Consider the following 11,394-nt stretch of genomic DNA (forward strand, 5'->3'; position numbering starts at 1 on the left):
TATTTATTTATCTATCTATCTATCTATCTTGAGCATGTGGTGGTATTGGCTGTCATCACTGACAAGTCAATTGCTTTCTGAGGTGCTCTTCATCGGAAAACTCAGCAAAGCTCTCGAATGTTCTGTGCTTGTGCCTGTCACACATTTCTGACTGTGTGTTAGCCTTTCTTTCTTGACAGTATCACTCCTCTTTGTTTTGGAGCACATGTGTTTCAATAGCTGCCTCTAATCTCTCTGAAATGATGCAGAGTAAAAAAACAGAATACAATTTAAAAATATTAAACCATTGGCTCCAAAATTGCACATCCCGCATACATGAACCCCACCAGAAGAGCTTTTCTAAGATAATTATTTATAAAGTCTTCCTGCTTTCAATGCAGTCTCACAAATACAATGTTCAGATAGGATGGTATTTGAAAACCTCCTTGTGAAACCTGGGACTCTTTTACAGGAGCCAAGAAACATGGTTAAAAACATTCTATATACCTGAGAAAACTTTCCAAACCATATATATATTATATATATAAAATATATATTAAAAACCAAGATAGCTAAGAAGATGACCCCAACAATTTTAGAAAAATGAAGGGAGCAAACATTTAAAGCTACTAACTGAGAAAAATGGTTTCTAAAATGAGAATAATTCATTGGCTCTGCACAGACACAACACCACTGCCATTAACTAATAGAGCCCATGCCCTTTCTTACGCTACAGAAATAGCACACACCTGCCACCAGACCATTGCTACTTTAATACCTAAACACCATCAATAAGACATAACTTTCCACCCACGTTAAGATTCGTCGCTTTGTTTCCATATTTCTCCTAAACATATCTAAGGAAGAGACCATTACACCATCTGCCTAGAAGTGGACCCAGCCTAATAGAGGTTTAGAGCAGGCAGATTTCTTGCATCCTACACCAGTTTAAAACTTAGTTTTAGCAAACATGACTCATGATTATTTTACAGTGAATTCTCTAGGGTAGTTTGTTACAGGCCAGGCACTGCTTTGTGATGGTTAAGTTTAGGCAAGAGGAAACAGCTTTGTCAGACATTACATAAAAATGATACAATGAATACCGGAAGCCAGGGTTCTACAGAATTAATATGGAGTGATGAACGAGATCTTTAAAACGAAGTTATTTGAATGCAATAGCATACATTGGCTAAGAGCATGGTATGCAATTTATCTAAAAGCATTATCTTAAAAAAATAGTTTCAGTTGCTCTGTTGTGTTGAAGCCTCTTGCGTCTGTCATGGGCTCCAGCCCTGCACCTCCCTGTCTCCTAAGTCCCAAGGGCTGAACTTACAGATCTCCTCGTGGCCTCCACTTAGTCCTTGGTATATTTCAATCAGTCAGCTCAACAGGAGCATGCCTTCTCCCTGTAACTTTAGTACATGCCAAGAAAACATGAGCTTCAGACTAAGAAAGAAAAGATGTGGATGTTAGTTGTTATTCATGAAAGGTTTTGGCCGATGATAAGTTGAGGAGAGGGCAAGGAATTTGCTCTTTTACCCACTTCCAAGAGTCTCACAAAAATCTTAGTATGAGGAAAATTGTTTTCACACACATGTATACACATGTTATTGAAGCCTCGTTTTTTTTCCTGTTCTAAATTCGTCTATTCTGTTTTGGAGAAAATTCTTTTAAGAACCCTTTGGTGGCCTATACTTAAACCTTACCAGGTAGCTATTTCCCTGGGCCTCAGTGAAAGTGCTTTGGGAACTAATAGGAAAAATACTCCAGCAGTGAGCTAGCCCAGAGGAGTGAGGTCCAGGTGGGAATGTGATCTCTCTGAGCTTGATGATCCAAGTACCTGGCCTTCCACACCTCTGTTTTCAAGGCAGCAGCATCCAATCAGGTAGTCACCTAGCTAAAAAAAAACTTTGCAGATTTTATAATTTTAAAAATATGAAGTGGGATTTGTAATGTGATCTCAGTGGCTGAGTTACTTTTCCTTGCAAAGATTTTTATCTGAGTATAAAACAAATAGCCTATTTCTTCCAGGAATTTCAGAGGCATGGAATCACACTCCACCTCTGCCCTTTCACCAGGAGCTTAGAGTCTGGCATGAGGGAATGCATGACAGACAGTTCCTTTCTGCCAATTCCTTCTGACGTCTATTCAAGAGGTTACTTAAGCTTTTATTTATTTATTTTTTGGGGCATTTAAGTAAAGCTTTGATGTTATTTCTTACTGTACTATGGGGACTGCATAATTGCTTCATGGGAGATATGCTCTCAGAGTCTTCTGTCTTTTCTGGATCCTAAAATTATAGTCTGGAAACTGTAAGAACTTTGGTGAGTAAAGAGAAGCCTGGGTCTCCTCCATGGATAGTTTTGGGGTGGTAAGGTATAAGGACACAGTGTTGCTCACTGAGAAGATCCTGAAACAGCCTGACCTACAGCCCTGGGGAAGTAGCTTCCAGCTGGGCTCTGGGGGATGGGCAGCTGCTTCACACCCACAGCCACCTTTGTGGGTCCTCTCTGGAGGGCCTGTAGCCTCAGCAGGGCTGGAGGAAGTGTCCTTGGGTCTTAGTAAGAAGCACAAAGATCCATCCTGTAAAGCAAAAATTTGCTGTCATCGGCTGGGACAGCTCACTAAATAGAATTTCATGTAGTTTTTTGATTTTGATTTTTTACAAGGGGGCCAGTTAAGAGCCCTGGGCAAAACCCTTCAACAGAACTCTCCTGAACAGCAAAAGTAGCGAATGACAGGTTATGCCTGGGGACGGACTTTGGGGAAGGCTGGGTTTGTGAAATGAGTGGGAAGAGTTTCTGCCTTCTAGCACACAGGCCGATCTACAGAGAAGCCACCCTCTCTAGGCTCCTGCGTGTTTAGCCTTACTCCGGAGAGTAATCTAACTCATCATTGGTAATCAGGGCCTCTGAGTTCTGTTTGTGTTTGCTTTTACTTTTCACTTTGCTGCTCGTCCGGGTGTTTGCCTTCGCGTCTGACATCTGTTGGTAATGGAAGCCTTTGTCCTCAGCTGGCCCAGCCCAGTCCTCCTGGCTCTCGCCTTCAGTGGCGTAGGAGAACCCCTCCTCCACGGAAAAGGGGTCATCCACATCGTAGTGCTGGTATGTGCTTTGGTGCAGGGCCTGCTCTCGGGCGCTGATTTCCAGGGTGCTGTTCCAGATGCCGTACCCAAAATAAATGAGCATACCTGTTGGGAGGAGAAAGTGTAAATGAATAAGCAGTTGCTTTAGGATCCCTGGGGCCATTGGGGAGATTGTGGAACCAAAATAAGACCAAAATGCTCTCACCCCAAAACTAAAGGCCTAAGACTGCTCCTTTTAGCTACAGGCCATAAGTTACTGGAACAGGCCAGAAGTTACTGAGACCAGTCAGTTCAGATTCCAGAAACCAGGAAGTGTAAAAGTACAGAGCCACAAGATAGTCACGAGGTAATGCCTGCCAGACTATGGAATGTCCTCTCCCTGGTTTCCAGGGTAACTGACCACAGAAATGCCCCCACCTGAGGGCAGCCAATGAGAAATGGTGGCGGGCAACCACTCCCTTAGAAGTAATTTCTAGAAGTCCCTAGAAGCGAGCCAATCAGAATTGTACCTGTACTAGCACCCCTAAATGATGTAACCTTGTGACTTTTCCCTTTAAAAACTGAGCTTGCAGACAGGTGGGCGCTTCCTCCAGCCTCCACTGCGTTGGATGTATTGGACGAAGTCCCTGCCTAGGCTTGTATTGCTTTTGGATATCCAGAATTAAACCTTGCTTTTGCATTCCGGCATGCTCGTCTTTGGTGGGTCTCTCTGGGGGTCACGATCTGGGCACAACATTTGGGGGCTCTCCGGGATCCCCAGAGACCCCCCCGCCGGGACACCTAAGAGCTCCGGAGGTCCATCTGCACCGATCGGTAAGAGCGCTCCATTTTCTTGTCTGTGTTTTCCTGTTACTTTCATTCTCTTATCCGAAGTCGGCGGTTGAATCTGACAGGCTCACCTTGGCGGACGCGCCTGTAAGGTGACGCTGGAGGAGTTGGAAGACGTTCCAACCCCTCATCAGGACGCGGGGGTCCTCACAGGTCCCCCCGTCATAGGACGCCCGAGAGGGGTCCGTCTGTTAGGATGCCCGTGAGGGGTCCGTCTGTTTGGATCCGTCTGGGGATCGGGAGATGCCCGTGAGGGGTCCGTCTGTTTGGATCCATCTGGGGATCGGGAGAATTGTCCCTGTCCCATCTGTAGGTCTTTGGCATTATCGAGGCTCCTTCTCCAGACTCTCGTCTGCCTGGACCATCTGTAGGGCCCTTGTTCTTCCTTTTTGTCTGCCTATCTTGTTCGTCAGTGTGATTTGTTATACCTTCATAAATGTATAAATGTGTGAGAACTGTGGCCACATGTGTGAGTGTTTTATGCCTGAGCTTGTGTGTGCATTGGGACTTGTGGGCCGATTGCCAGCCGAAGGGATGGAGACCCCTTCGGTGGTTGAACTGGCACAGACTAACCTAACATTGCTTCCTTGCTCTCTCTGACCAGAGCACAGGCAGCAGGCAGCAGGCAGCAGAAAGCTTGTGGCTGCACAGCTGCTACTTCGGGGACCCAGGGCGCCGCTGAGAGGGCTAGGCAGCCCATGAGCATCACGGGGCCTAGATGCAGTGGGTTCGGGCCCCAGCTCGCTCAAAAAGCTGTGGAGTAGAGGCTTGGTTGCATGAGAACTAGGCATGGCTTTGTGCTAGAGCGGGCTGTGAGCACTGTGTGTGAGCACAGATTTGGCTGGCAGGTTCTGGCTGGGCTCCTGTGTGGACATGGGGCAGAGCTGGCAGGAGCCAGCAGGAGCCTCAAGGAGCTCAGTGTGGGGGCTGGTGGAGAACTAACTGCCCCTCCAGGGTCACAGCTGAGGAGTGGCCTACAGGTCTGTGGGCCCAGCCAGGGCGTGGAGTCACTTTCAGTCTGTCATTCTCGTGTTCTTGAAAATCTGAGGTTAACAGCAATCTTTTGTCTCCAAGGTGCACACTTTCCCCGTTCTCTTCCATGCTGTTGGGTGGGGCTCCCAAGACCTGCCCTGAGGCTAAAACCTGATCAAGGTCTGGCTCCAAGAATGGAATGTCACCAACAGTTTGTCTGTGGTACAGTGCTGATGCAAATTGAGAGTTATTCTTGTTATGGTATATGCATGTATTTCTGTTCTTGTTTAAAATACTGTAACTTTACAATATATTCTAGAGTACTGAGGGAAATCACAAGAAAGACTTTGGTAAGAGTTTCTGTTTTGAAGGAAAAGAAAAGGCAGAATTTGTCTGGAGTAAATGTCTGAGGGATCAAAGGAATGGACTGAGGGTACATGGAAGGTTGTAGAAGGTCAGAGGGGATGTGATGTAAACTGTTTGTTATGGTTTCTTATACCTGCAAATACTGAATTTGAAAGTTAATTCTTGTTGGTTTTCATCTTAAGAATGGCTAATGATTCTGCAAACTGCTTATGTGTGTATGTGGACAGGTATGTGACTTGAAAATGTAAGCAAGCTTTAACTGTATGTATGTATGTGTGTAACTTGGATCCAACTGTGTGTATGTGTGCAAGTAATTACTGTTTAGAAAAACAAGCTTTAAACAGCAACCACGTGGCTCCCTCCATCTTGGCTGGTGACCTCATGGGAAGCCATGTGCCTGGCAGCCATCTTTCACTAAGGTTATAAAGATCTACTCGGGTTAACACCTAATACTTATGTCTTTACCAAGTGTTCAACAGCAAGTTTCTAGAGAATTTAAATAGATGGCAACATATGTTTAATAAATAAGGTATTTGATTAATATTAAAGCTGCACATCAATGCTTTTATACACAGAAATATACCTTGCTCTGGCAGCCAAACTTTGCAACATAAAGGAATCATAGGAAACAGCTGAGGTTTGCAAATGTATGGCAGGACTAGAGTTCCAAAAAGAGTCTAGTTGCAGTGGTAGAAGACATTTGAGAGATCTCAGTCTTTTAAGAACAGTTTTTATAGTTAAAAACCAATGGCTTGAAAAAATGTTTCTCCTTATATTGATATTTGTTTTGGTTTCCTCACTGAACCTGTATTTGATGCTAGAAGAGCTTCAACTTAAAAGCATTGTTTTTAGGCTACTTTTGTAGACTGTTAGAGAACATAAATAGTCAGTCACAAGTAATCAAGTTTTTTAATTGTAGTCAGGGTAAGTAAGTACTGATGTAAGTTTACTCATTTACTCAGTCTCTTGCATATATTTTTAGGGTTGAGCTTGAAACAAGTAATTAGAAACAAAGTTTGTCTATTCAGATATACCTGGACAGCCCTCATACTTCAGAGATCTGCAGAATATGGCATTTAAATGTTGATCTAAAAGCTTACTATATCAGACAGGCTTCCAGATCCTAGCAGTGACCCAAGGTCTCCAAAGAAGATTATGTACGAGGCACCACAACGTCTACAACGCTGACCACAGGGCAAGATGCCCCAATGCAACGCCTGCCAACAGGACCCAGCCCAGACTGTGGACAAGCAGTAGGACACTGGAATTGATTGCACCCTTTTGCCTGATCAAGGTCAGTCTTCCATGTCCCTATTCCACAGGAAAAATACTCTGCCTTATGGACCTGATGGCGGAAGAAGATTGATGCTGTTCTGACTGGTGCCTCCAACGGTATGGAGACCTGGGTAGGGATTAGTCCCTGTAATTTATAGGATTGGAAGCTTCTTGGTCTGCACTCAGATATAGTTTATCCTTCTCAGATTTCTGATAGTACTGATGGCTGGGCTAGCTCTAACTTTGTCAGCATGGCAGCATCAACCAGATCCTTCTGCAAGGCCATAGCTAGCTTGTTAGCTCACTTTTAGGAAAATGTTCTGAGATATAAAAGTTTAAGTAAGTCATAAAGGTTCAGATATGAGTCTAAAATGAGATATGTTTCAGATTACTCTCCTGTTCTATGGTTCAGAGCTTAACATTTAGGAGTCCTGATGAGCTGGTAGAGCAATGACTACTTACTGTTCAGTCACAAGCTCAACATTTTGGATTTGTTTTAGATGTTATCTAAATATGTATAAATGTAAACCTAAAAGTGCCTCTCACCAGGCCAAAAATCTCTGTCCAATTTATACCTGGCTTTCTGGACAGAAGGAAAATGCACAAGCTTTTAACCCAAATCTGTAGTTGTTGTTGGGACTCAAAGGCATGAGTCTACTTCTGCTGTTTTACAGACAATATGGATTTCAGTATAGATTGGTAATACTAATGTATCTAAAACTTTTATGTCATTTTGTAAGTAGGCCTCAAAGGATCAAAAGAGTCATAAAAACCTAGACCCACTTTGCAGAGGTCAAAAGGACCCCAGATAAGTATTCCTAAAGATGGTATTTTTCCTCTCTCCTGGTCTTGGGACCACTGATTTTCCCATTACTAAGGGTATGGACCTAAGGGTTCCAAATAAGTTCATAAATTTTAACTTCTGTTCCTAGTTTAAATTTGTCTCAACAGATTTCCATTTGGCTGGCAGTCACCTCCAGGTTTCAGTTGCTGACTCCACTGCTCCAGACGACTGTGAGCTCCAGACTTGCTGAAAGCTGACGTGGACCAGCCCAGCTAACATGGTTCTTCCCTGTCCCTATGGGGTCAGGCAGCTACATGCTTCTGACAAATGCCCCCTTGCCCAGTCTTTAACTAGCTTTTCAGCCTTTTGGGGCCCCCTGACATCAGCGCCCCAATGCCAGCTCGAAGCAGTTCCAGAAGAGAATACATCACCCATATTCCCTGTTCAGAAAAGGCTGAAATGCTGGGTCCAATGAAACTCCCTGGCATAGAGACAAGATGGCTAACTATACATGGCCATTATTAGAGAGGGATACTTAGGAGCTAACTGTCCAAAACCCATGATTGGGTTCCATTAGGCACATGAGAAGGGGGAAATGTGGAACCAAAATAAGACCAAAATGCTCTCACCCCAAAACTAAAGGCCTAAGACTGCTCCTTTTAGCTACAGGCCATAAGTTACTGGAACAGGCCAGAAGTTACTGAGACCAGTCAGTTCAGATTCCAGAAACCAGGAAGTGTAAAAGTACAGAGCCACAAGATAGTCACGAGGTAATGCCTGCCAGACTATGGAATGTCCTCTCCCTGGTTTCCAGGGTAACTGACCACAGAAATGCCCCCACCTGAGGGCAGCCAATGAGAAATGGTGGCGGGCAACCACTCCCTTAGAAGTAATTTCTAGAAGTCCCTAGAAGCGAGCCAATCAGAATTGTACCTGTACTAGCACCCCTAAATGATGTAACCTTGTGACTTTTCCCTTTAAAAACTGAGCTTGCAGACAGGTGGGCGCTTCCTCCAGCCTCCACTGCGTTGGATGTATTGGACGAAGTCCCTGCCTAGGCTTGTATTGCTTTTGGATATCCAGAATTAAACCTTGCTTTTGCATTCCGGCATGCTCGTCTTTGGTGGGTCTCTCTGGGGGTCACGATCTGGGCACAACAAGATCACACCTGATAGGGCTGGGGTGATGCACATTTAAGGCTTGAATCAAATGCCCTTCGAATTTGGGAGCTGAGAGAGAGAGAGAGAGAGAGAGAGAGAGAGAGAGAGAGAGAGAGAGAGAGAGAGAGAGCAGTATAAGCTTGAGGATCTGAGTTCCCTCACCAGAGTCCACATGAAAAGCTCCTTTGTGGTAGCCTTAGCTAATAAAGCTCTAGGGGGGTGGAATCAATCAGATCCCTGGGCCTCACTGACCAGCCACCCCAGCTAAACTGGTCAGTACCTGGTCTCAGTGAAAGACCCTGTCTCAAATCTAAGGAGTGTGACTCCTGAGGAAAAACACCCACGGTTGACCTCTGGCTTCCCTGTGCACGGGTACAGACACACACCTCCCACCACAAAGCACAGCCTCCATGTCCACCCTCACAGCCACAGCACGGGCAGATCTCAGGGTGTGGCGGGACATGTCTGTAATCCTAGCACTGGGGAGGCCGAGGGAGAAGGATGGGTGTTCAAGGCCAGGATGGTAAGACCCTGTCTCAGAAAATGAAAACCAAACAGCAGGAAAGCCAGAATAAGCTGAGGAGACCTGGCATAAAGTCGCTTCCGCTACAGTTCCGACCACAGTGCCCTCGCACTCCTAGAGGTCAGGTTTTAGCTGAAGGTGAGAGCTAGCTGCCTCTTTAGACAACAGCTGGTCCTTTCAGCCACTTCAGCCCTCACCTTCTCAGTGGGCATCCATCATTACTCTCACAGAGGCAGGAATTTGCATCTTCCATCCTGGTTAGTATTTACAGACTGGTGATACAGTCTTGTGGGAGTTAGAATAAGAATGGTCCCCGTAGGCTCATAGATTTAAATGCTTGGTCACCAGGGAGTGGCACTATTTGAAAAGATTAGGAGGTGTGGCCTTGTTGGAGGAAGTGTGTCACTGGGGGTGGGCTGTGAGGTTTCACACCAGGGGTGTACTTTGAGGTTTCAAAAGCCCAAGCCAGGCCCAGTGTCTCACTCGTCATGCTGCCTTTGGGTCAAGATCGCTCTTGTTCACTGATTCATGGGCTGTAGCCAATGGGTAGGCTGGCCAAGGGCTTAGAAAGAGCATGATTGGAAAGTTGGTGACTATCTGGGGAAGACATATGTGGATAGATCTCTGTAAAAAGGCTGAGGATATCAAAATCCTTGTTCCCATGTAAATGCTCATCAAAAGGTGACTTCAGCTGAGGAGGAGTTCAGTATTCAAGTGGATAGGATGACCCCTCCTGTGGACAGTCAGCCTCTTTCCCCAGACATTCCCGTCATTGCCCAGTGACCCATGAACAAAGTGGCCGTGGTGGCAGGGACGGGGGTTATACATGGGCTCAGCAGCATAGACTTCCACCAAGACTGACCTGGCTACAGCTGCTGCTGAGTGCCAGATCTGCCAGCAGCAGAGACCACACTGAACCCCAGATGTGGCACCATTCCCCGGGGTGACCAGCCAGAGACCTGGTGGCAGGTTGACTACCTTGGACCACTACTTCCATGAAAAGGACAGCACTTTGTGCTTACTGGAGTAGAAATTTACGCTGGTTATGGATTTGCCTTTCCTGTATGTAATGTTTCCGCTCTAAACCATCATAAGCCCCAACCTTCTCAGAACATTTTATTATCCTGGCCTCCATGTAAGGCCTTGGCCTTTGTTCCACCTCTTAGCGGCACACACATATTACTCTGATTTATCCTGCTGTTTCACACTCACCACTGGAGTGATCTATTGCTAACCCCTAAGCTGCTTTTTTCTTTGGTGTGGACTCCCAGACTGCCTAGTGGTGCATGCCACTGTTATGGCCCTTACAACATCTGTCATGAGATTATCTGTACTGGGTATTCTAGTTTATAGTCTTGGCCAAAGCCTGGCCCTTCATGTTTGTTAAATGCATGAACCAGAGCTTCCGGTGAGCACAAGTCCGGCGTACCACGTCTGAGTTGACTCCATTCCCATCAAAGGAAAATTACCTCCCTGGCAAAACAGAGTACTCACATGACTAATGTTTCTTTTCTGTATTTTTGGATAGCACATTACCCTCCTTTTTCAATTTGAAAAGCCCTGAAATTCAGGGTCTGAAAAGGCAAGAATCATAGTGTCCCCAGTCACAGGTACTATTATTGTAAGACTGTGGAATCTGGGTTGAAATCCAGTACCCATCACTCTTACAGAGGTAAATCCTTGAACCCAGGATCGACGCTCACAGCCTTCTAGTCTGTAAACTGTAAGAAGCAGGGCTTGCTCTGTGAGCAAGAGTACATGCCACACAAGCGTGAAGACCTGAGAAAAAGGTTGATGTGGCCATGCATGTGCGGTACCCATGCAGAGCTGGAGTCGGGGCGGGGCCAGAGGCGGGAGGATTACGTGGGTTTTCTGCTTACAGGCCTAGCTTGGGGTTCAGTCAGAGACCCTGGCTCGTGTGAGTAAAGTGGAGAGTGATATAGGTCAGGACACTAGATGTCCTCCTCTGGTCCCTGAATGCTCTTGCAGAGGTGTGAATACTCAAACATACAAGTTTGCATATATCACACACACATTCAGTACACTTAACACACACACACACACACACACACACACACACACACACACACACACACACACACACACACACACAAAGAGCACACACAAAAGAAACTCAAAACCGAGCTCTGCCCCTGAGAGGCAGAGTGATTTCTGGGCCACTTGGGGGTAAAATGAGGCTGTGGCTTGGCCACTGAGGTCCAACACCCCTTGTCAATGGTGTTGGTCCTTGTGTCTCCACTGAGGCTGGGACATCTGCTCAGCTGTTTGCTCAGGAGGCAAGCCTGCCCTGCCAGCTCCCTACTCTGGCCCTTGAGAACTGCTCCCTCTTGAATCTGAAGTGTGTCTCTTTAAGCTTGGATTTCTCCCCTCCTTGTCTCAAATGACTTTCTCCCTGTCCCTT

At 45.8% G+C, this 11,394-nt stretch overlaps 1 protein-coding gene across 3 annotated transcripts in view; it reads right to left on the bottom strand.

Moving 5' to 3' along the window:
* Positions 1–2,164: 2,164 nt before the first annotated feature.
* Positions 2,165–11,394, bottom strand: part of Slc7a14 (solute carrier family 7 member 14) — a 126,569-nt gene continuing 117,339 nt past the window's right edge. For all 3 annotated transcript variants that reach the window (XM_006971162.4, XM_042278881.2, XM_076573943.1), the window contains one exon: positions 2,165–3,169. In XM_006971162.4, coding sequence (XP_006971224.1) covers positions 2,847–3,169 — 323 coding nt within the window. In that variant the 3' untranslated portion in view covers positions 2,165–2,846. The remainder of the gene's footprint in view (positions 3,170–11,394) is intronic.

This window comes from Peromyscus maniculatus, chromosome 6 (genome assembly GCF_049852395.1).
Source record: "Peromyscus maniculatus bairdii isolate BWxNUB_F1_BW_parent chromosome 6, HU_Pman_BW_mat_3.1, whole genome shotgun sequence".
NCBI lineage: Eukaryota > Metazoa > Chordata > Mammalia > Rodentia > Cricetidae > Peromyscus > Peromyscus maniculatus.